The 26,009-nt window shown below is 43.1% G+C and overlaps 1 protein-coding gene across 1 annotated transcript in view; it reads left to right on the top strand.

Annotated features, from left to right (window-relative positions):
• The first annotated feature begins 989 nt into the window (after positions 1-989).
• The window catches only part of FRK (fyn related Src family tyrosine kinase), a 73,680-nt gene continuing 48,660 nt past the window's right edge, over positions 990-26,009 (top strand). Inside the window, exon 1 of the mRNA XM_032768617.1 lies at positions 990-1,946. Within this exon, the coding sequence (XP_032624508.1) occupies positions 1,516-1,946 (431 nt within the window). The 5' untranslated portion in view covers positions 990-1,515. The remainder of the gene's footprint in view (positions 1,947-26,009) is intronic.

The following is a 26,009-nucleotide window of genomic DNA, read 5'->3' as shown; positions in this document are numbered from 1 at the left end:
AGAAGTATGTATGAGCCCAGTTACTGCTCGCACAGGGCCTGACAGGAGCCATCTTCCGCCTTTGCCATTCAGGGGCGACTGGGACTGGGATGGCTGCAGCACAGACTAGGGCTGCTGCAAACAGTTCCCCTACTTGGTCACTGTGGAGTGCAGGCTTACCTCAGCTATGCCATCTCATGCCCAATCTGCCTCTTCCCCATGCTGAAATTCCTGTATTCCCTGCAGAAACAACCCAGTGATTCCCTGTAACATGGTGATGTTCTAAGGCTTTGCCAGCACAAAGTGTTATTCAGCACAATGCTGAATCTAGTCTGAGGTGCTTATTTGGCCCAAATCTGTCCAAATACCATAGAGTGCCTAGATATTGTGGCAATGGCTGTTTTATAAATGCAAATGAACTGGAAGAACAGCTTTTCTGTTTCCATTGGGGTTGCTATTTGACCAGTATTATATATACACACACACACACACCCCTCACCTTGTATCTCTCATATCCTGGTACCAACACAGCCACCACAACACTATATACATTTTTTTATTGGATATTGTTATGAAATTGATCTAATAAAAGATTACCTACCTGCCTTGTCTCTCTAGTATAATAGTTATTTATCCTGAAAGGCTGGTACAATTCAACAATGTAACGTGATTCTAGGGCTAGTGCGTTTAATTTTTAAGTCAAAGAATGAGGAAGGAATTAAAATCTATGACTTCTACTATAACAAAGAAATATTTATTTTTCTTTTTGTAAAGTGCCAAACCTAGTTCAGGCACAATAAGGGGATTTCTAAAGCCCTGACGTAAAAGCAAACTAAGCTTGCATGTTGAAAGCAGCAGCAGTTGTGCTCCCAGGTGTGGGCACTGGAGGGACACTGGGAATCCTACTCACATACTTCTGAGAAGCGAAACCAAAGCAAATGAGGAAGCAAATAAAAATATTCAGGCAGGCCACGTCTCAGGCTGTGAAAACAACAGGCTGGCCTGGTTGGTTATTCATTACCAAGAGCTAGAATGTGTTGAGAGGTTCACTGTTGATCACAGAGCAGGCACCCATATGGGACAAGAGAAAGAATTATCAGAAGCAGTACAACTTGGGAAGAGTCAACACTAAGATTTACTAATGATTCCTAATTATTTTTACATTTTTTTTCTTTTGGCAGGACAAAAAGATCAATGATTTTCTGTTGCTCCCAGATTTTGGCCCAAACACTTTCTTGTTTTGTTTTCTTGATCAGAAGAGGAAGCAAACAATTCATCGACATGCACTATTGCAGTTTAATGCTCAGGTATCATTCCTGAGTCTGAAGCTGCATGAAAGGAGCTCTCAGTGGGGCTCTGGAGAGAAAAGTTTCCAGCTGCAGCAAAATTTATTTAATCTTGTACAAAAGGAGGAAAAATATCCTGCAAAGAACTAAACAGATGATAATGCAAAAGTATGTATAAAGATATTGCCACTTGGAAAAGAAAAGAGAAATAAGGAGGAGAGAAGAAGCCACAAAGAAACAGAGGAGCAGCATGGGGAACTTTTGCCGGAAACATTGCACTTGGATGGAGCGGTGTGCCCCTTGGCTCTTCCAAGAGAGTGATGGTGGACAGGGAGAGACATATAAGACGGGGATGGGCCAAGATAACCTGGGCTGGGTGAAAGATGACTGCCAGACAGAGAATACTTCTCAGATAACAACAAAGAATGATGTGACTAGTATTCCTTTGCCCATGCCCAAGAACCACCACAAGTTTGTAGCACTTTTTGATTATCAGGGCCGCACTAAGGAGGACCTGAGCTTCCAAGCTGGAGATAAACTCGAGGTGCTGGATACATCTCCAGAGGGGTGGTGGTATGCTAGCCTCCTCCTGGACAGTGCCTCAACACGGCCTCGACAGAAGCTCCGTGGCTACATCCCTGCCAACTATGTAGCTCCTGATCAGAGCGTTGAGGCTGAACCGTAAGTAACACACATCTAATGCTCAATCATTCTTTCCCTTGTTTTAACACAAGGATCAGATTGCCATATCCTTTGTCACACTGAATAGTATCTTGCTCCACATGTAGTCTCAGTGGTGCAAGGCACTATTTAACATGAATAAGGAGATCATAATCGAGCCCCAAATAAATAAAATAAGGCAAAGTATCCAGATGTTTGTTTCAGTATAAATCGCTTCCCTTCCCCACATGCCCTAATTACCTCCTTATAAAGTATGTGAGAGTGTTGGCAGGTCATAGCTGGTATAGGTAATTATTATGATTATTATTTGTATATCAGTAAAAGTATGCTAGGTGCTTTCCAAAGAGTAAGATGACAAGGTCTCTGCCCCCAAAGAGCTTGCAGTTTAAATAATTACAAGCTCACTACATTATTTAAAAGGCTAGGAAACTGTAAACATACCCTAATGTTTTGTGGGTGAATTTCTAAGGTATCTGTGATTGTTTCTACCTCATCATAGACGCAATGCATGGTGCTATGTAAACACATCCCTGCCCTGTAGAGCTCAAAATTTGGCTTAAACTATGGTCTGGAAAAGGAAGAATGGGTAGCTGTAGTAGCAAAGTAACATGCCTTTGAAGTCTGACATGGTTTAACTCTCTTGAGTTGCTGTACCAGCTTTATACCAGCTGAAGATTCTTTCATGTTGGGAGAACCCTCAAGAGACCAGTTAGGACAGGTGTAGGGTCCCTTTCTACCCTGGAGACCTTAGTATCCAGGATTTGGCCCACTGTTGCTATCCCTATAGTCAATCAGACAGCACTTCCTCCATTCAGATTCAAAAGCCTCCCTTCAGGACCATCTGCAGAAATAGCATTTGTCTGGGGCTATCAGAGAAGTGCGTGTATGCTCAAATTCAGCTCAGTCTGACCTCTGCTCTCTTTCAAGAACTGGTTTTCTGGCAAGATTTCCAGGATTTCTGTTTTTTTTGCCACAGCTGGAAATACTGTGAAAACAACTTCAATTGTTTTTCAACTGAATCTCATTTATCCAAGTTCCTCTTATCTTTGTAATCTCCTCCAGCATGCATAATTTGCATTGAACAGTCCTTATTTGGAGTATCAAGATTTTTTTCTTTTACTGTTTTTTAAATTTTACCTCTCCACTTTTTCAAAAGAGAAAGAACATCAAGTTTTGTTATCCCTGTTTCTGCTTGAGGACCCATGGAATAGTGGAGAACTGCAGGAGGAGGTTTTTCAGCTCTCAGCTGAAGAGTCTTTCCTCCAAAATATTTGCCAAGAATTTGAGTTAAGTAGGAGTTAAAAACAAAAACAAACACAGGCACCAAAAAAACAGTCTGACGTACAAAAAACACTCCTTACAGACAAAAACTGGTAGACAAGGATCTGATACTCCTAATGTGAGAACAAGCAGAAAATTCCCCCAAACCACTTTATATCTCACAAAGAAGTATAGAGGGTGCAAACTTTTTTTCTACTCCTCACTTAAAAACAAAAGGGGTAGAGGTGAGGCTTAAAAGGTTAATGAAATGCCTATTAAATTAAAATGTAGTGATATGAACATATTCTGTTCCCAGGACTTAAAATAGAAATGTTGTGGGTCAGTCACTAACTTCCTTCTTAGCTTTTTTAATTTGTATTTTAATCTGATTTCCCTATCACTTGCTTATGGAGTTGTGCGCGGATGGGTATTTTTTAAACTTTTTCTATTATTTCTTCTGAGATTAGTATTTTCAAATCTCAACTTTGTAAACTAGTTTATATAATTTGATTCAGGCAAGAGGTGCGTCTAAAGAGAATAACAGAAGCATTTTTTAAGGTGATCTCTGTTTGTGTAAGTCCTAACTACAGACATCTTTTGGGGCTTAAGCAGTGTTCATTCTATAAAAACAATGAGAAGTACAAGTTTGCCTTGCTAGTATTAAGTTATCAGGTTGGCCCATATAAGTCTGAATAGTATGTCAGCAGTAGGGAAAGAATACTGGTCTTTACTGAATGTGCACAGCGATTGCAGGACATAGCTAACATTCTTTAGAGCATTCTTGACAAAGGGCAGGATACCCCTACCTAAAGCAATAGAAGTTTATTTTCTGTTACACAAATTCGGGTGTCAAAATGTTTCAGATTGGCAAGATGTTACCAGGCAGAAAACTATCTTACCTGTGAAGTGTGGGAGAAGTCTGAGTGTAGGAAAAAGAACATATAGCATATCTCTTGAGCACCCTCCTTAGCAACCAACTGCAACTGAGTGGCAGTATGGATTTGGAAAAGGCTGCTGTGTCATTCTGCTGTCACAGACATTGCAGTACGCATGTATGTATTCGTGTCCCATGGGACAGGAAGGGTGGGACACTTTTCTGGTGTCATAAGAGTGTGTACACATGTGGCCATCATATCAGTTTATAAAATATATACCTATGTGCTATATTGAGTACATTGAATTGTCTCTGCTGATACCTTGAGATTTGTCAGCAGCCTTCGTATTACTGACCACAAAATACTGTTGTTTTAGCCTTTGTCAACACTTCGAAATTTTCTGACCAGCCGTATTATAGACCCAGTCAGAGATTGACTAATTCAGTCTAAATGGTGCTGTTCTTTCATTTCTGACAGAAGGCAGAGTTGGGTAATTACACATCTGTCATGAGAGATCTCTTGTGCAGGTAACACAAGACTCCATTCTCTCTTCCTTCCTGTATGTATGCGAAACTATCCAGAGATGTAGGCTATGAACTTTGGGGCCTTCAGTAGGACATTTGGCTATAGATCCCCTTTTTATTGGGTCCAGACAATACGGTTGACTGCTTCTTCCTACTTCTAATCAAGATAGCACTTGGATGAAAGCTAGCTGGCTTTGAATCAGTCCCATTAAGTCTGAGGAAATGATGCTAGGATGGAGTAAATAACCAGGGGAAATAGCAGAGGTTATATACGCTTCCTCCAACTGGAAGAATTGGCCCATATTTTGTGACTCATTTTCACAAAGGGGATCCTCAGCTATTTTAAGTGCTTAAATTGCAGGAATGGCCAAGAGTGCTTTTTTCCATCTGTGCTTCTTTCCTAGCAGCAGACTCCTGCTTACGGTTTCAGAATATTGTGTGCAGGGGAAGAGTCTTAGATAAATTGTGCAGCTCAAGAATATAATCAGATTAAGAACATAAGAATGTCTATACAGAGTCAGATTAATGGTCCATTTAGCCCAGTATCCTGTCTTCCTACAGTGGCAGGTGCCAGATGCTTCAAAGGGAATGAACAAAACAAGGTAATTATTGAGTGATCCATCAGCTGTAGTCAAGTCCCATGTTTTGACTGTCAGAAATTTAGGGACTAGCAGAGCATGGGGTTTCATCCTTGACCATCTTAGTTAATAGCCATTGATGGACCTGTCCTTCATTAACTTATCTAATTCTTTTTTGAACCCATTTATTGTTTTGGCCTTCACAACAGCACCTGGCATTGAGCTCCACAGGTTGACTGTGCATTGTGTGAAATAGAACTGCTTTATGCTTATTTTAAACAGGCTGCTTATTAATCTCTTTAGGTGACCCCTGGTTCTTGTGTTATGTGAAAGGGTGAATAACACTTCTCTGTTTACTTTCTCTATAGCATTTGTGATTTTATGGACCTCTATCATATCCTCCCTTTGTCATCTCTTTTTCTAAGGGTACGTCTACACTGCACGATTATTTCGAATTAGCTTAAACCGATATTACAAAACAGATCTAATAAAATCGGTTTAGCGCGTCCACAGTGGGATCACGTAATGATTGTTTGCGTCCAGGTTCCCCCCCCCCCCAAAAAGGCCTACCACGATTTAGGAGCGTGCACTGTGGTAGCTGTTCGACTCAGCTATCCATAGTTCCACTTCCTGGGTTGAGAGCAAAGTGCGCTATGGGCCGAAAACATTGCCGGGTGGTGCTGGGTACAGCCGCACCCCTCCTTTGTGAAGGCAGCAGATAACCTTTGGCGCTTTTTCCCGGAGTGGCATTGAGCAACTGCCATAAGCACACAGATCATGACCCGAGATCAAAAACGGTATCCTGACCGTTGTCAACACCTCGCGTACTCTCTGCCAGCAGCATTCAGTACAACAGAGGGTGACATTTACAGTACTCAAGGAATTATTTATTTTACTTCTCTTTCAACGTGCTGTGGGGGGAAGAGCTGAACGACGTTCCGTGAACCACGCAAGACACCGTGTATTAAGCTACAAGACATTGGGCGCTCAGCCAAGAATGCAAATAGTTTTCAAGAGATGCTGTGGAGACTGGTAGCTGTAGTCCTCATTACCCTCCTCCATGAGCATCCGTTTGAGTCTCTGGCTTCCCGTTACGGTTGTCACGCACCCTGTGTATCCTGGAGTTTATTTTTCAAACGCTTTGGCATTCCTGTCTTTAACGGAGCTCTGAAAAACAGATTTGTCTCACCATACAGGCGATCAGATCTAGTATCTCCCGTAAGGTTCATGCAGGAGCTACTTTTGCATTTGAACTGCATCGCCACCGTGCTGATCAAGGCTGGACACGTGACAGCAGGAAATGTCATTCTAAAGGTCTTGGGGCTTTTTCTGTTTACCGGCACTCCGCATCCGAGTTCGATTGCGACCAGAGCGGTCAGTGGTGCACTGTGAGGATACCTCTAGGAGGCCAATAATGTCGATTTCCGTCCCACACGAACCTAATCCGAGTTATCACTTTCGAATTTAAGCGCTACTCCTCAATCTGGGAGGAGTTCCGAAATCGATTTAAGGAGCTGTTTAACTCGATATTAATGACGACGTCGTGTGAACGGGTACAGCGTTAAATTGGAATATCGGCCATTAAACCGATTTAAAGTCGCAATGTAGACCTGACCTAAGATGAATAATCCCAGATTTTTTAAGCTGTGCTTATAGGGAAGCTGTTCCATACCCCTCATCATTTTTGTTGTCCTTCTCTGTAGTTTTTCAAATATATCTTTTTTGAGATGGGGTGACCTGAACTACTCACAATATTCAAGGCATGAGCATACCATGGATTTATACAATTGAATTGTGATATTTTCTGTCTTATTTTCTATCCCTTTCCTAACAGGCCCTAACATTGTTAGCTTTTTAGACTGTGCTGCATATTTCAGAGAACTATCCACAGTTACCCCAAGATCTCTTTCTTAAGTGGTAATATCTAATTTAGACTTCATCATTTTGTATGTATATTTAGAATTATATTTTCCAATGTGCATTATTTTGCACTTATCAATGTTGTATTTCATCTGCCATTTTGTTGCCTAATCATCCATTTTTGTGAGATCCTTTTGCAATTCTTCACAGTTAGCCTTGGACTTAATCAGCTTGAGAAATTTTGTATCATCTCCAAACTTTGCCACCTCGCTGTTTATCTCCCTTTTTCCAGCTCATTTATGAATGTTGAACAGCACAGGTCCAAGTAGATATCCTTGGGGAAACCCCGCTGTTTACCTCTCTCCTCTGTGAAAACTGGTCCTTTACTCCTGCACTCGGTTTTGTATCCTTTAACCAATTACTGATCCATGAGAAAACCTTGCCTCTTATCCCATGACTGCTTACTTTGTTTATGAGCCTTTGGTGTGAGACCTTGTCAAATCCAAGTACACTAGATCAACTGGATCACCCTTGTCTACATGCTAGTTGACACTATCAAAAGAATTCTAACAGATTGGTGAGGCATGATTTCCCTCTGCAAAAGTCATGTTGACTCTTCTTCAACATAGCTGTTCTTCTATAGTTTCAATCAATTTGCCCTCTACTGAAGTTGCCAGCCTGTAACTGCCAGGATCACTTCTGGAGCCTTTAAAAAAGAAAAGTGTTACATTAGCTATCCTTCAGTGATCTGCTACATAGGCTGATTTAAGCAATAGGTTACATACCACAGTTAATTCTGCAGTTTCATATTTCAGTTCCTTAAGAACTCTTTGCTGAATGTCATCTAGTCCTTTTGACTTATGACTGTTTGATTTATCAGTTTGTACCACAACCTCCTCTACTGACACCTCAATCTGAGACAGTTCCTCATATTTGTCACCTGAAAAGAATGGCTCAGGTGTGGCAATCTCACTCCCATTCTCTGCAGTGAAGACTGATGCAAAGAATTCATTTAGCTTCTCTGCAATAGCTTTGGGTTCCTTGAGTCCTCCTTTTGCACCTTGATTGTCCAGTACTCCAATGATTGTTTGGCAGGCTTCCTGCTTCTGATGTACTTATACAACATAACAGCATTTTTTTTCTGTCTTTTAGTAGTTGCTCTCCAAATTCTTTCTTGGTCTGTCTAATATTACTTTGATACTGATTTGAGATATACATTTAGTTTGAGCCACTATTATAGTATGTTTAAATAATTTCCATGCAGCCTGCAGGCGTTTCATTCTTGTGATTGTTTCTTTTAATTTCCATTTAACTAGTTTCCTCATTTTTGTGTAGTTCCCCTTTATGCAGGGGCAGCTCCAGGCCCCAGCACGCCAAACGTGTGCTTGGGGAGGCATGCTGCGGGGGGTGCTCTGCCGGTTGCTGTGAGGGTGGCAGGCAGCTCTGGTGGACCTCCTGGAGGCGTGCCTGCGGAGGGTCTGCTGGTCCCATGGCTTTGGTGAAGCATCCGCAGGCAAGCCTGCGGGAGGTCCACTGGAGCTGCGGGATTGGCGATCGGCACAGCGCCCCTTGCTGCGTGCTGCCAGGCTTGGGGTGGTGAAATGACTAGAGCCACCCCTGCCTTTATGAAGTTAAATGCTACTGTGGTGGTTTTCTTTGGTATTTCCCCCCTATGAGGATGTTACATTTAATTACATTACGGTCACTATTACCGAGCAGTTCTGCTATATTGACCTTTTGGACGGATCCTGTGCTCCACTTAGGAGTAGAACAAGAATTGCCTCTCTCCTTGTGGGTTCCAGGGTAAGATGTTCCAAGAAGCAGTCATTAATGGCATCTAGAAATTTTATCTCTACATCCCATCTTGAGGTAACATGTACCCAGTTAATATAGTTGAAAGCCCCCTTTATTATTATTTCTCTGTGTTTGTAGCCTCTCTACTCTGAGTACTTCATAATCACCATCACCAACCTATATGTCAAATGCTTCATGGATGACTGTAAAGTTTCACTGAAATTTGTTGGGTTTTTTTAAAACAGTCATTTAGAGATTGACTTTGCCACTCTTATTCATGTGGTGTGGTACCTTACCACATAGGTAATCCCCATTAATTCTCATCCTTGACAGACAGGAAGGATGGTCCAGTGGTTAGTGCCCTAGCCTTAGACTTGGTTTGTTTAAGTCCTACAGCACAGTCTTCCTGTGTGACTATGTATTTTGTGAGGTGAAATACGTTGAAGATTGTGCTTAAATACGATAGTGACGTTCTCCATGTAAATACCAAAGATAGATAGAAAGAGCAGGGCCCTTAAATTTCACATGGACCTTTTTATTTAACCCCTTCATTACTGATCTTCTACTTCCTGTGCAGTGCTCCTTATACTAACAGCATTCTGTTGCTGTCAATGGAATATTAGGGTTGACCTGGTATGTTTGGAGAGGGGTGTGTTCTACTAGGCTGTACCTGGAATGCTTGGTACTTATCAAATAGTTAAAGATAAATAAATGCCTATTAAGACGTAGTTGCACATGATCCATATGCTACTGGTAGCACAATAAGTTACATTATCTCACTTCATGAGGAGTTAAATACATAGCAGTGTAAACATTACACCAAACTTCTTATGTAGTAGGCCAAGTCCAGGAACACTGCTTGAATAGTAGGTGAAGTGATGGGGAAAAAGATCTAAAGTACCCTTTTGAAGCTCCAATACACTCTTCCACTTGTGGAGGATCCAAACTGTGGCTGATCCTCTGGCCTCAACTCTAAGGAGCTGAGCTTTGTACTGTGTAGTGTGTATGCATCCCTATTTCCCCCCAAAATAGTCTTTTTACCTTTTTCTGCAGGAAGAATGCACTAGCTCTTTTATCTAGGGGAACTTCCATGGCTACAGTACTGTGCTGGATTTGCCATCACATAATTAACAAAGCATAGGGATTTATTATGTTAATATGGGTTAGTGTCACCAGGTGCTCCACCCACTGCTTGGGTGGAGCTTCCTCCTAGTCACTCTGGGGATTGGCTATCAAGGTGGATGCCCCCTTCTGTTGTCTGTCTCTCCATCTCTCAGGTCTGTGGCCCCTCGCTCACTCCAGACACTGCAGTGTCCTCTCCTTGACTTAGCCCTCTGGCCAGGTAACTTAATGTTTCCCCCACTTCCAGGGTACAGTCCTTCAATTCTCTGTCACCCACACAGTGACCCAGGCAGTCTTCCTGTTTATGGCCTGTGCCTGGTCTATGCAATGCCCTTTGTGGCTGGCAGGGGAACCCAGTTCCACCTTCTACTCCACGTTCCAGTCCAGGGACCCTCAATCTAGCAGATATGGGTATCCTTTCCCAGTCCTTACTAATCCTTCCTTGGACTGCTTCCTAAATCTCCTGGTTCCCCTCCTTTCTCTGGGAGTACCAGCTCCCAAACCCTCCTCCCTCTTCCTAAGGGGTGACTTCCTTTTCCCAGCAGCAGCCCCCTTTCTGTTATCAGCTCCACCTGTTCCCACACAGCTGAGCTTCCCCTCATTATGGTTTCCTATCAGCCTTCAGTCCAATAGGTTAATTGGCCCACCTGGCCTCCATTAAACCCTTCAAGGCGAGTGTGAGGTGGACACCCATTCACAGTCAGAGAGAGATTTGTGTTAACATTTCTGCTAGGTTCTGTGCCTCTAGCATATGGATGTGGGTGCCCAGTGCTAAGTTTGTTTTCTTTGGCTTGTCACTTGATTTTTATTAAAAACACCTGTTCCTGTAAAAAGATGGGAATTCCTCCAACATTTTGTTTGGCTGGAGAGTCACAAAACAATCAGTGCGGCAGGCAGCTTTTAAAGGGAGGAAACTGACTAGTTATGTGGCCTTTGAAAATGCACAAGGACGGACCCATTAATTTGTTTGTGTTTGGGGCACAGCAGAGTGGAATTTCCCCTGCATGTCAAAATGGTCCAGTATTCTAGCCATCTGATACCTATTAATGGAAGATGAGCAAAAGTCTTCAAAAATTTAGCAGTCATGGGAGACAGATAGCTCAGTGGTTTGAGTATTGGCCTGCTAAACCCAGGGTTGTGAGTTCAATCCTTAAAGGGGCCACTTAGGTACCTGGGACAAAATCAGTACTTGGTCCTGCTAGTGAAAGCAGGAGGCTGGACTCCATGACCTTTAAAGGTCCCTTCCAGTTCTAGGAGATAGGATATCTCCATTAATTTATTTTTATTTTATTGTATCACATTTCAACAATTGCTGAGAAACTGTAAGCAGTGCCCAATGAAGAATGGATCAGCTACTCTGGGCCTGTGACCTGAAGGGATCCACAAGGTTTAGAGCATGCAGTCGCTTCCTTTTTTTCCTGTCTCCTCCCATTCAGGCCCTTACAGTTGCTTGTTTGGTTGCTTATTTGATCATTAGTCCATTTCTGATTAGGAGGCTAGAGGACTTTCCAAAGTAGGGTTTTTTAAGACCTGGATTTCACTCTGCCTGAGTATACTTTGTATTACGAGGTACAGCATGCTCTCTATGACAAGTCACCTGCTGCAGTGCTTGAATAAGCCTTTCAGTATTTTTCTTCTTTGTGCATCTCGGTCTATGCTCAAAATAACGATCTAGCCAGGGTTTCATATTTGTAGTTGGAATGCGCTGGAGACAAGTTGTTTCTACTCTATCTGATCAAAGTCTTCACCCTGAACATTACTCTTCTGGAATTCAAGAAATGAGACATTAAATAAATTCAAACAACTCAGAGATCTATTCTATCTTTGTAAAAGAAGGTCCCACTTGAAGCTGGATGTCAATTGAGCAGAAGAAAACAACAATTTTAATAGATTTCTAGATAGGAGACCAGAAAGCTGAACTAAAGTATAGAAATGTCCCTGACAAAGAGCATATTCTCTCTCTCTCTTTTGCGCTGTGTTGACTGTTTTTCTGCACTGTAAACAGGAGCCATAGTAACGCAAATTCACCTGCTCTTGTTTCATTAGCACCAGTTGTTTTAACTAAACAAGAAAACGATATAGTGAAAATTATTATGGACAACAAATACTGCCCAGCTGTAGAGTTAATTTTAATGACCCAAAAAATCAAGCCGTGCAAGTGGCAGCGCTACAGAGAAACCTTTGTTTCTTAGAAAAAGGCTGGAGTCTCATTATGGGTCTTCCCTACTCCCCTCTTTCTCATAAAGGGTCCATTCACTATTTATCTAACATAAATTGTATTATATCCATTCATCCCATCACCACGGACACAATGGAGTGCTATATTAGGGGAAATAAATCCAAGCACATGCAAAGGAACAGATCTAACAAGTTAATTCCAATTTGAAAGGTATTACCAGTTCCACAGATATTGCCTATACTGACTTTCCCCAAACTTTTAAAAGCTGAAGCCCTGTCCCCCCCACCTCCATCTGGATAATGAATCCAATGTGTGCATCGTTGCACTAATCCCACCCTGTATTGTTAAAGGTTTACCCAAAATGTGCAACCTCTCAGAAATTATTTTGCAAATTTTCATAATATGATACTTTTCCTTTCTTAGATGATGTGAGAAGTGAAATAGTTAACAATGTTAAATATCGTTATCAATGGAGTTAGCAAATGTTGAAATGAGCGGGGTAGATCAAGATTAGAGCTATTGTTTCAGGATCTCTGGAAACTCAGGCAAATATTAGTGCCTTGGTTAGACTTGGATCACAAAGTTTTCTGCACAACAAAACCAGCTAGAGACTCTCTTTGAAATGGATGCTGACATGCTGCGGAAAACTTGAAAAACTTGTCTGTATTCCCCCAAAAACCTGGCTAGTCCTTTGCACACCACACTTTATAAAACACTGCCTTATACTTAAAAAGGGGATGCCACTAAGACCAGCAACATTGCCAGAGCTGAAATGATTTTTTTCCATGTTCATATTATACCTATTCCAGATCTAGTCTCCTATAATATTTATCACTGTAGTAAATATTTATAATTGTAAAGACTCCATAAAAGCTCTAAAATCTTAGTCCCTTGCCCCAATGATGACATACCTTAAACATTTGGTAATATAAAGTCTGTGCAAATTTAAAGCTGAGTTGATGAAGATCCAAGAAAGAATTAGATTAACTTGAGCAATAAAGCATGGCAGGATGTGCACTGCAGAGCTATAATCAGATGCTTTGGGAGTGACTTGCCATTGTGTCCTCAATCAGCTGAAACGCTTGACATTTGGACCACCATGCATAGCTTTGAGTGCCATACTGTGATAAAAATGGGACTATGGTAGAAAAAGGCCCCTAAAATAGATACTTTGTAAATGACTTTAAAGCCTGTTGTCTTGCAGTCATGTTATAGTGTACTTAACTGTACTTTTCATAATACAATTTGATTCAGTCAGGAAAGAATACTGCCTTACAGTGAATGTGTGTAACAGCAAAGTAATGAAGGAGTTAATACAGCAACTGAAGAACTGTCCCAGGTTGCTGTTTCCATAGAGGTGGTTTTGGAACAAATTGATAAATTAAACAGTAATAAGTCACCAGGACTAGATGGTATTCACCCAAGGGTTCTGAAGGAACTCCAATATGAAATTGCAGAACTACTAACTGTGGTATGTAACCTATCACTTAAATCAGCCTCCATACCATATGACTGGAGGATAGCTCTGTATGCTGCTCACGCCCTGAGCACTGGCTCCACAGTTTCCATTGGCCAGGAACCATGCCAATGGGAGCTGCGGGGATGGTGCCTACGGATATGGGCAGTATGCAGAGCCCCCTAGCTGCCCCTGCACCTAGGAACTGGAGGGGGGACATGTCACCACTTCTGGGAGCCACGAGGAGCCAGGCCTGGCAGGGAGCCTGCCTTAGCCCCGCTGCGCCACGGACCAGAGGCTGCCTGAGGTAAGCACCGCCCAGCTGGAGCCAACATCCCAAACCTCTCCCACACCCCAATCCCCTGCCCCAGGTCAGAACCCCTTACATACCCTAACTCCCTCCCAGAGCCCACACCCCAACCCCCTGCCCCAGCCCTGAGCCCCCTTCCACACCCAAACTCCCTCCTGGAGCCCGCACCCCCTCCTGCACCCAATCTCCCTGTCCCAGCCTGGAGCCTGCTCCTGCACCCAAACCCTTCATTTACGGCCCCACCCCAGAGCCTGCATCCCCAGCCCAGAACCCTCACCCCTTCTCACACCCCAACTCCCTGTCCCAGCCCAGAGCCCCCTCCCATACCCCACACCTCTTATTTGTGGCCCCAACCTGGAGCCCGCACCCACAGCCAGAGCCCTTATCTCCTTCTGCACCACAACCCCCTACCCGAGCCTCATGCAAGTGAGTGGGGGTGGACAAGAGCGAACGATGGAGGGAGGGGGGATGGAGTGAGCAGGGGTGGGAACTCAGAGAAGGGGCAGGGCAAGGGTATTTGGTTTTGTGTGATTAGAAAGTTGGCAATCCTACTCTTAAGCAAAGTAAGCAGTCATGGGATAAGATGGAAGGTCCTCTCCTGGATCAGTAACTAGTTAAAAGATATGAAACAAAGCTTAGGAATAAATGTTCAGTTTTTACAGCAGAGATGTAATTAGAGAGCTCCCTCAAGGAACAAACAACAAAACCCCTTTATAGTTGGGGGAAGGGTGGCTTGGTAGGCCTAGCTGCCTGTTTTTTTCAGCTTCCACAGAAACAGGGTGTTGTATTACAATAGCTTCAGTGATTATACATTTTTGGTGACATCAATGATAAATTCTTATGCCAGATATTGAATAATAGCAGTTACTGTGACTCAGTTTTTGTCTTTGATGCTGTTTTTTGTTTCTGGACATGTGTGTGTGTAACACAAGGAATAAATACATACTGAAAAAATTAACTAGATTAAGACTGTAGAAACTGAAGAGTCATTCTTTTGTTTATTTCTTCAAGCCACCTACTCATTCACAGACCAGAAGGAGGGAAAGACCAAAGGCAGGCTGGCTGGCACATTGCAAAATTATTTATTCCTGCTCGTGGGTACAAGCCAAGATTTTCAGAAAATGTGTGTGGAAATCCTAAATCCATATTTTAGGCAATAAATAAGTGCCCTGATTTTTCAGATGTGATGAGCAGCCAGCAGATCTCAAGGTCTTAAAAATCTTGGCCCAAATAAATTAGGTGCAGGCAACGAGCAGGAGTTTTACTGGGATTGCAGCACTTCATGTGTAGATGTCACATGTGGGATTAGTGTGCCTGCTGTCTTGCAGGCCACACTTACTTTCCTCAACCCACTGTAATAAAATGTCTGACATTCTGGCTACAGGCCGGCCCTATTACTCTAGAAATTAAACTGGTTTTGGAGTGGAGGGGAATGATGATAGATTCATTTTTTGTCCCTAGTACGGGCCATAGGATGGATCAGAATATGACAGATATCATTTTATACATTATATGTACTAATATATAGTTAGGATACAGATTAATGGGTACTATGAAATAATTTTAGTACTTCCTACTACATCCTTTTAATTGTCTAGATATTGCAAAACTGTTGTGGACTTTAACCTGAAAATAGACTGGGAGAAGATGTATTATTAACTATAATTTCTATTTTGTTGATAATCAGTATTTCTTAGTTGTGTGTATATGAATGTGGTGGACGTACTGCAGAGCTGAGTGCTTTGCTTGGTGTTTATATATATAAAAAGAGAAAAGCAAGATATCCATTAACACATGTAAAAGTTATTTTAAGATAGAGAACACACTTTTGAATAATTACTGGATGATATTCTACAGTCTCTTTTATTCAGTGACCTTTGTTGTATTAAGCGTTAATATAAGGTAAATGGTTTAAAGTTAAAGTTTATTCTACTACCTAAAGATTTTGTAAAAGAAAAGTAATGTTAAATATTCAGCATTCAGATTCAGGTATAACTGCAAAGGATTGAAATAAAAATTACCAGGAATTTAGAAGGAAAATTGCAATAAGCTTCTCAATTCTCCATACTATAAGTGAGAAGAGTCCAGTATTTTGAATTTTTATAAGATCATAAACATTTTTTCCAAAGGAAATAAACCTAATTTCAGGTAACAATCAACTGAACCCTACCTCTCATTATTTGTTTAACCTGGTAGAATTATAAATAACCTCTCTGTATTGGTAACACACAACATACCCAGTCATGAGCAGTTACAATTGTGAACTTGAGTCATTGGCTGACTTTTCTAAATCTCCACATGTGGTTATTCTCAGGACGTGACAGCAGAGTCCTTTTGTGCAGAGAGATCTCATTTATTTCACTGGAAGGTACTGCACAATCTGACTTAGTCATTATGCCTATTTAATTATCTGCATTCCTCTGACAGAGGAATTTCCTACAGTAATTCCAGTTAATATGCCCTCACAAAAGCAACTGTAGTGTATTAGTGTTCCCGAAGACACTGCATCTCCTTGTACTAGCACTGTAAATTATACGCTAGCCCAACTTTTCAAACCTAGTTTCTGACAAACAGATTCCTAAACCCATATTCAAGGCCTTTAAATTGAAGTGTCATGACTGTCACAAGTGCTTAGAGCTCACAAATCAGAGAGAGCCACAGGTGTTCAGCACCCTTAGAAGCCTCACTTTGGGCCCCTAAGTTTGAAAAATATCGACATGTCTGGTGATCATAAAATGTAGCTCTTCTATAATGCTTTTCCTCAGTGGATCTCCAAGTGCTTTACAAAGGTAGTCAATATCATTACCCCCATTTTACAGATGGGGAAATTGAGGCACAGGGAAGGAAATGACTTGGTTAATGTAGGTGTTGGGAGGGGGTTCCCTTTACACTTCTTCCAATGAGAGCGAAAGGATTTCTTATTGTTTTACCTTTTCCCAAGTACTTACAGGAATATGAATGCTAACAGCTGAGAATATGAAACAGTTGTAAACACAGATGAACAGGTAGTTTATTTATCCAGAAAGGATTACTCATTGTTTTCCCACATTACTACCTGAATGACAATTTGAGTATCCATGAAAAATAATTACTACTTTTGTGAATATTCACCCAGGGAGACAATTATATCTTAATCATAGGTTAACATTGTAATAATCTGACAAATCAGACATTTTTGAATACCAAGATACCACAGACAATCTTCTCTTACTTTTATTATATAGCTGCTACGGAACCTGGAGTATTTGCTGTTTGCTGGAGAACCTGGAGGCCGGTCTTCAAAATCAGTTAGGGTGGCCAACTATCTCATTTGTGAAACGGAGCACCAGAACCTCCCTTGCTCCATCTCTTTCCCTTGAGGCTCCACCCCCCACTCCTCTTCCCCTCCTCACTCGCTGCTCTCTCTACCACCCTCCCCTGCCAGCTAAGCAGGGCTCTAAGGGTGGAGGGGTGAGTGGGGCAGGACATTGGAGAGAGAGCGCAGCACTCTGGGGTTGGAGGTGAGTGGGGTAGGATGGGGAGGGAAAGCTGTGCTCTGGGGGAGGGGGTACTTCTGGTATCTCAAATGCTTCATGGTTTCTCCTCACCCCCCCCCCCCCCCCCCCCAATCCCCGCCCTCTCCTGCCCCCAACAGCTAATCCGTCATGGTTTCTCCTCACCCCCCCCCCCCTCCGCGCACACACACACCAACCCAAGACAGAGGCCGGTTACCATAAGTAACCAAACTTTTAATGTGTCAGCACTGCTAACCGGACACTGCCAAGTTCTCTTTTTGACCAGACTTTCGGGTCAAAAACCTGACACCTGGCAACCCTATAATCAGTCTGGAAACCACCCTTGTAGAAACACTGCTTTACAACAGATAACTTATTAGGCTCAGTTTGGAGTTTGCCACTGAGTTGAGGAAATATGCTGTAACTCACTGGACTTGTTGCCGGCACAAAGTGCCTGAGGGGGGCAACAGCAGGGGGGTCCGTTGCCCGGTGTGCACCACTCCAATAAACACACCAGGGTAGAGAAGCAAACCAAGTTTATTTGAGATCTCAAAGTGGTGTTGGGAGACTTGACATGCCTCAAATCCAGCACACCTAAAACAAGCAGTCTGTTCCTTTATATCCATGAGAACTTTTCTCGCTGACAAGCAAGCCCCCGTTTCCCCTCCCTCTTCTGTCCGGCTGCAGCATTCTTTTCTCACACACTTCTTTGTCTTCCCCCTCCCTCTTCTCCTTCCTCCCCCTGTGGCAGTTACGTAAGCGCAGGTTCATTAAGTAATCTTGGCCGAGGCAGCTCATTAGTAAGTTTTTCTTCTGCAAGTTATCTTGTCCTTCTGCTAAAGGTGCACAGGCTTATTATTTTTGCTTTAGACCAGTTTGAGCTGTATGGCAACTGATGAGGGACGTTGCACCTGGCCTTTTCTATTTATTGGCCTGTTAGGTCAATTAGAGTTTAAACATGGAAGAATTTCTGTTCATCTGAGGCCTAAACAGGGAGACTGTATATCCTTATTGCCTTTTACCTTCTAAGTTACTTAGGATTATCCTTAGTGACACCAACAATTGGTGGAAGAACTGGAACTGCCTTGAATTCTCAGATTACACAGTTCTTCCTTAATAACAGAGATGAGAAAAGGAGTGTTCTGATTGCCAGGGTGCATAATTCCTCCATATTATATACTAGCTGATTATTCTAGTGGGATCTGAGAGGGGATCTGACTCTGTCCATGCTACTGGAAAGAAGACTAGAAAGGGTGTGTATACAGAGGGGAGTTCTGCATAATGACAGATGGGAAAATCTGACCCAACAAATTATTTAATACAGTTTTTGTGTGTATAAAGTCACTGTCATACATGTACATAATTCTTAGCTCCTACTGCTGGGTTTGGCAACATGTATTGTTTTTTTTTTTAAACAACTAGATGTTGACGTCTGTTTTTTTAATCCCTCAACCTTGTAAATGCTCTTTATGGTTTTAAAGGAATCTTTATCAGCAAGGGATTTACCTTCATGCTTTTCTGATACCTCTACTATAGAGACATCAGGGAAAAACCTTACCTCCCTCCAAGGGGTGTGGCCTCTTGTTGGGCAGCACTTATCTCCAGTGGCTCCCAGTTGGTGGCGCAGCAAGGCTAAGGCAGGCTTCCTGCCTACCCTGGCCCCACGCCACTCCCGGAAGGGGCCAACACGCCCCTGCTGTAGCCACTTGGCTGGAAGGAAGGGTGGAGGGGGCATGGCTCCATGTGCTGGCCCTCTCTGCAGGCACTGCCCCCACAGCTTCCATTGGTCACAGCTCCCTGATCCAGGCTAATGGGAGCTACGGGAGCGGTGCTTGCAGGCAGGAGCAGTGTGCAGAGGGAGACTCCTGCCCCCAGCCCCTGGGACTGTGCTGGCCGCTTCTGGGAGTGGCACGGGACCTGGGTAGGCAGGGAGCCTGTCTTAGCAGCAGCCCCACTGCGCCACTGGAGATTAGGGTGACCAGATGTCCCGATTTTATAGGGACAGTCCCAATTTTTGGGCCTTTTTCTTATATAGGCTCCCATTACCCCCCAACCCCTGTCCCAGTTTTTCACATTTGCTGTCTGGTCACCCTACTGGAGATTGTGATAGACTGGGAGATCCTCTAGGATCAAGCAGTCGACCGCGATAGACTGGTTGGTGACTACTGGCCTAAGGCATCTGTCTCTTTCCATTTACTGTCTAGGAGCCTAGATGCTAACGTTGGCTTTGTGAATCCCAGTATGTTCCTGTAATTTTCTAGGTGCCTAAGAATTAGGCACCAAGATGCTGAGCATCAGAACACCTAACTCCTTTTGTGCAGAATAAACATCCGCTGTTGGGGTTCGCCCATCTCTGGGGTGGCTGGGAGCCAGGCCGCCTCACTACATGGGGCAACAAATGACAGTTCAGGGCTCAGACCCTCAGGCAGGGGCTGAGCAACCAGTTCAGTAATTTAAGCCCAGGCCTTAGGTCAAGGCGGGGCAAGAAGCAATAGTTCAGGGCTCAGACTCTCAGGCAGAGGCTGAGCAAACAGTTCAGTTCAGTTCGCCTAGGTCAGGGCGAGGCAACAAACAATAGTTCAGGGCTCAGATCCTCAGGCAGGGGCTGAGCAAACAGTTCAGTATATTAAGCCCAGGCTCCTGGGCCTGAGTGTCGGGGCGAGGGGGGAGACTGCCACCCGTGGGTGGGGTGGCAGGGGGGACGCAGGCCCGCCCACTCCTCTGCATCCCAGCCCGGGGCCCTAACAGCGGCAGGCAGCCTGCTGCTGTGTCAGTGGGGATCCTGTCCGCAACCCACCGACATTGGCTCTGGGTGTGCTGCAGCCAGACTAGGGTCAGCTGCCCCTGGGCTACTTCCAGACTCCTCCTCTACTGGTACCTCTGTCTTGGTGGCGTCTTCTGCAGCATCCCACACCATGGGCTCCTCAGGATACTGAGCAAGGGGTAAACTGGGCAGCTCCTCGGGGTCCCTTTCTACAGGCCGGCCTAGGGGGTCTTCCAGCGCCTGGTCGGCATCCAGGCTTCGCAGGTATGGCCAGTCCTCGGGTCGATCGCAGGCGGCAGGAGTCTCTCCAGCGGGAGCTAAGGCACCAGCATCTGGCCTCTCTAGAGGCCAGGCCGCTTCTGAGCCCTGGGGCTGGGCTTTTATACTTCCTGCCCTGCACCTTGACCTCTGGGGGGCAAGCACAGGCTCCTGCGGCTCCGCCCACTTTGGTGTCTGTAAGGGCTTGTCCCTCTCTGGGGCAGCTGGGAGCCAGGCCATCTCATCCAGGCATTCATTCCCCACCCCTCTTCTGAGGAAGAAGGACCAACAACAATGAACTCTGTAGGAACCTGAATACTACAGCACATTTGAATGTGTAAATATTCTCCCGTGCTTAGGATATTATGTACATAAATATACATTTATTAATCATTAAAATTTAATTCGAACTGCACTTTTTAAGACAAACTGAACAATCCAGCTATTTCAGTATCAGTGAAGCTAATCATTTAAAACTAGTCTGGACAATGCATTGAAGATCATACCATAGGAAACAATCTTACATTGCAAAGTACCAGCCACTCAGTTCCTTGCTGAAAGTTTCCTTTAAGATGCAAGATTCAATTTCAGATGTTTCTTTTTTCTGCGCAGTAATAGATTTCGTCGTTATCTTAAATTGGTAAGGTTACAAATGACTTACCCAACCCTACTTTGTGCAAGGATGCAGTGTTATTTTGTACACAGTGTTTCTTTTTCTTCAAAAAGTGAGGACTTTAAAGCAAATAAAATTACATGAAATGATAGATGAATTATATGAAAAATGAAGGGAACTGTTAATTAGTCAGATGATTGCAAACATAGTTTAAAGAACAAGATTGATTTATGGGAGAGGATAATATTCCAATTCAAATTAATTGCAAGAGACACTTTGACTTGGCTGCTGCTTCTAGGAATCATTTGTGAATTTCTATGAATTATGATGATAATGGGATAAACTAAACTATACTGATTGAGTCTGGCCTCACAACAGTATTCCTGGCCACAGCAGAGCAGAAACAATTCTGTTATGACTCTTGTATGAACACCAGTGTCATGGGTCAGATTCTGTCCCGATTTCTTCTCCATGCAATCCCAGTGAAGATGATTAGGGTAGAATTTAGTCTTAAATAGCTAATTGCAACATATATTATTATTGTCAGCTAATGAAAAGTATGGCACAGCAGTGTTTCACCATCCATAATCCTTATAAACAAGGTCATACCTTGTGTTGCATGGCTAAGCTTGTCATAGAGATCATAAAAATATTTTTAACTGGAGAACTTGGTGTCTTAGCTCTGAGGTGTCACACATATGAATGGAATAGTATTCATGCTGCCAATTAGTTTTTGTATTCTTCAATGACAGTAGATTTATTCAATGATGTAGCAAAAATATTTATCTGTGCCTATTCAGGTCCGGATTCCATTACCTTTACTCATTTACACTGAACATTGCTTTATTCAAATCTAGATTCTGAGACCCTATGTAGTCTGGGGAGGCGGAGGGTCCAGCAGTTTAGGGACAAAACCATCAGACACACCCAGCTCTGCTTTAGCCTTCAAGCAGGTTTTTTGTTCTTCTCTTACACCAATGCAAACAATATGGAAAAGTAACAACAGTGATAGACCTGGCCTGATACCACACGGTCCTCTACCTTCCAGTAGCTCCAGAGCCATGGCCCTTCCTCAGCCTAAGGGCCTACCTATCCAGACGTAACCTTCCAGCAGTTACTCTAAGAAGTATTTAGCTTTCTGTCCCCTTCCTCATTTTTTACAGGAGCTGGGTCCTTACATATATCTTCAAGCTGGAAGTCTGAGACAATCATCATCTTCTGCTTAGCTGAATCAGCTGGTTACCAATACTTATCTGCTGGGTTTCTTCTTAGCCAGGGCTAGCTGCTCCTTGGCTCTGCAGATCCTTGAAGGGACAGACTGCCTTGCTACAGCTCTATAGGAATGCATATTGAATAGTTCCTTACATCAGTGCTTCTCAAAGCTGGTCCGCCGTTTGTTCAAGGAAAGCCCCTGGTGGGCCGGGCTGGTTTGTTTACCTGCTGTGTCCACAGGTTCAGGCAATCGCAGCTCCCATTGACCACGGTTCACTGCTCCAGGCCAATGGGGGCTGCGGGAAGGGCGACCAGCACATCCCTTGGCCAACGCCGCTTCCCGCAGCCCCCATTGGCCTGGAGTGGTGAACCTCGGCCAGTGGGAGTCGCGATCGGCTGAACCTGCAGACGCGGCAGGTAAACAAAGTGGCCTGGACCTGCAGGGGCTTTTCCTGAACAAGTGGCGGCCTGACTTGAGAAGCACTGCCTTACATTACAAGTGGTCTGGTGGAAATCAAAAGGCTTCCTTGTGGAATAAGATGCTACTCAATAAAAGGAGTATTAGAATCAGGCTTTAAGGCCCAGATCCTGAAAGGTATTAGGCTCCTAACTTCCCTTCAAATCAGTCAAAGTTAGGAGACTAAATACCTTTACAGATCTAGGCCTAAGCGAGTAGTGGAATTAAAAGGACTACTTGTTCGGAAAGGAACTACACAGTGTAAGTATGAGAAAATCTGGACCTCTGTCTCTGGGGTCTTTTTCCAGCAATGGGCAATACTTTTCTATGCCAAAATGAAACACTATCAAAGGTCTGCACAGAAATTAGTCAGTGGTGTATCTGGGTGGAGGGTTTATTAAATGTTCAGTTCCAGAGGAGTATCTGTTTGAGTTCTCTGTGATGTGTTCATTTGATTTACAAACCAGTGGTGTGTAAACATGAATATGACACACCTCTTCTGACAAAGCAGTGACTAGGCTGTGGTGCAGTTATAGGATGAAACTGACTCCTCTTAGCAGAAAGCCCATACAAGACCTTTGACTGTTCACTTCTCACTTAAACCCTACTTTGAGGGTCTAACTGAGACTTAAGTGGTTCATAAACCTTGGATAGGCACTCCGGTCACATGTCAACCGCACCCAGATTGAATGCCTTCTAGGGCCATGTGTATAGTAGGCTGATCTTCACTAGTGTTCTCCTCCTCATATTTGAAAGTGAATATTTATATATGTAGGGTATAGCGTGGTATTAGAATATACAATATCTGTAATAAAAACCTTAGATTTCTAACAGAATACCTCTCCCTCAGAGCCTTATATTTGTGAAGCCTAGCCCCTCAAAGATATGTAGCCACTTAACTTCCATTGAAATCCAAGGGAGTTAGGCACCTTAACACCTTTTGGGGTCTGGGCCTTAATGCTTAGAATGTAAGGGATAAGTTGCACTGCATTCTGCTACTGGGCTCTTGTTTACATCTCTGCAATCCCATTGGCTTTAGTGAGGCTACATGGTTGTAACTGAAGGCAGAATTTAGCTTACTGTGTGCAAATAATGTGCAAGTTTTCCTGCAGTCTTCTGTTAATACATCTCACTCCTGTCCTACAACATCCCTGTTACTTCAGTCCTTTTTCTTTCTTGAGCAGAGATTCCATTACTATCAGATATAACGGCTTTGATTTTGTGATGTGTCTAATTGTGGAATAGAATGAGACCATCACCATCTATTTTCATGTGTGACCTAAGTCAGCATTTCAATTCAGTTAATCAAAGCAGGAAAAGCTGCTGCACTATCCAACCCCTCCTGGAAAAGAAACTAACAAAATAAAGACCCATGCTGTAACTGATCCTAGCACAGGTGCATGGGGCTAGATGCACAGTGCTTGGTCAGAATATAGGGATGCTCCCTTTGTGTGTATGTCCTGGAAGGTGCACATCACTCCAGTAGGAGTGGTGAATGCTGGAGGAAGAGGCAAGATTTGTGGAGCTTTCCCTAAGGTGATGCTCTTTGGTATCCTTTACTAATCATGGTTGTGACTACCTGGTACAAACTAGCCCTAATACAAATCTGGGGCTTGGAGAAGTTGCTGATATAAGGTTTCAAGGTAAAATTAATTTGCATCGCTTGTTTTTTTCTATGCTTTCTCATATATGAATCTTTTTAGTGTTTGTTTTCTGATGCTAGGTATAATGTTTCCAGTGCCTCCTATTGTATTATAAGGCAAAAAGGTAACGATAATGTTTTAGGTAAAATAGTTTGCATCCATTTCTTTATCATTGCTCCCAATATTTTTCTCTTGAAAAACACAATCTGGAAAATAGACCAGACAATTGGTTATACCTACTAGTCTTTGCATAGTGGAGTGTTTTATGCCTTGGTAATGTGTTTTATGCCTTGGTAATGTGATTAATCCCTGACTTGTAATCTATGTGTACAAGAACTGGGGAAACTGCCAGATTCAACTTTGTACAAATGCTGATACAAAATTTAAATCATATTCTGATAACTAAAATGGTCACTGCCTATCGCCCTGGGGCTTATCAATTCTTACCCGCTAACTAGGGGGCAAAGGGGGTCTTTGGAACCACAATCTGTACATACCATTCTGTGAAGACATCTTCTAGTTCCCCTTCTGACTCCTACCTGCACTCCTTTTCACCGTGAGGTCATCATGGGGAGTTTCTGAGAGGTGTATAGGCAGTGAGAGAGAAGTCACAATGGGTAGGGGAAAGGTAAAAGGGTGTCCTGATTTGTATCTGGTAGCCAATGGATACTAACAAGGGATATCCAAGATCCAAGTGTCCAGAAAAAAATGGATTTGCCATATTCCTAACAATTATTCCTCAAATAACTGTATAAAGCTAAACCTCAGCGTTAAGGGAGAAAAATAGCAAAGCCTCTTCCTACATTCTCATGGTTTCTATATTTCCTCACCCTGGCACTAAAATAACCTTCCTTTGGCAATGAGATCCAGTGGGTGTCAGTGACTAAGAGGCTCTAGGTTGCACACGTCAAGCATAACAATACCTCTCATTTATCATAATAATTACATTCTTCATCAGCATGAATCTGAGCAACAAGTATGACTCAGCACTTTCCATTCTGAGTTTAGTCACTGTGTTTAGATAAGGTTAAATGATGTTGACCTGAACAGCTATCTTCAAAACTTGTATTTCCAGTTCCATTCAGGGCAAAATAGTTTCTGATTATGGGAATTAAGCAATCAGTAGAGATCTCTTTGGCTTGTTTGTGTATTTTAAATGAACATTTTCTTCAATATTTTGACCAGGTTTTAATTACAGTTTCTGAAATGGCTGTTCTTGTCTATATTTTTGCTTAAACCATACCCAGAATCAGTTGCTCTCTACCTTCTGGTGAGAACTGGTAGCTAGTTTTGCTGAAGTAAGCAGAGCTCTGGATTGTGGAACTAGTAGGGCGGTTAAGTCTACACATATGTGAAGAGTGTAAACAACAAGAACAGAGAAGAGTTATCTAGGGAAGTACAAGAGAGAATAGTTATGCCCTTCCAGCAAATGAAATGAATGCTATGAAATTGTTCCCCCAGGGCGGCTATGAAATCCCTGCTGAAAGCAGCATTTACTAGGCACAGGGCAAAGATTCAGTTGGCAGGCATAGTGACAGCATTAACTCAGAGCCCTAAGACACTGGTGATGTCAGAGTTTACCTCTTCAGCTTTTACTTTCAACAGTCTTTCCCTTCCTCCTATTGGCTGTTACAGGGGTAGGCAAACTTTTTGGCCCAAGGGTC

This window comes from Chelonoidis abingdonii, chromosome 3 (genome assembly GCF_003597395.2).
Source record: "Chelonoidis abingdonii isolate Lonesome George chromosome 3, CheloAbing_2.0, whole genome shotgun sequence".
Classification (NCBI taxonomy): Eukaryota; Metazoa; Chordata; order Testudines; family Testudinidae; genus Chelonoidis; species Chelonoidis abingdonii.
Note: the sequence above shows the minus strand (reverse complement) of the source record. Positions and strands in the feature narration are given on the sequence as shown.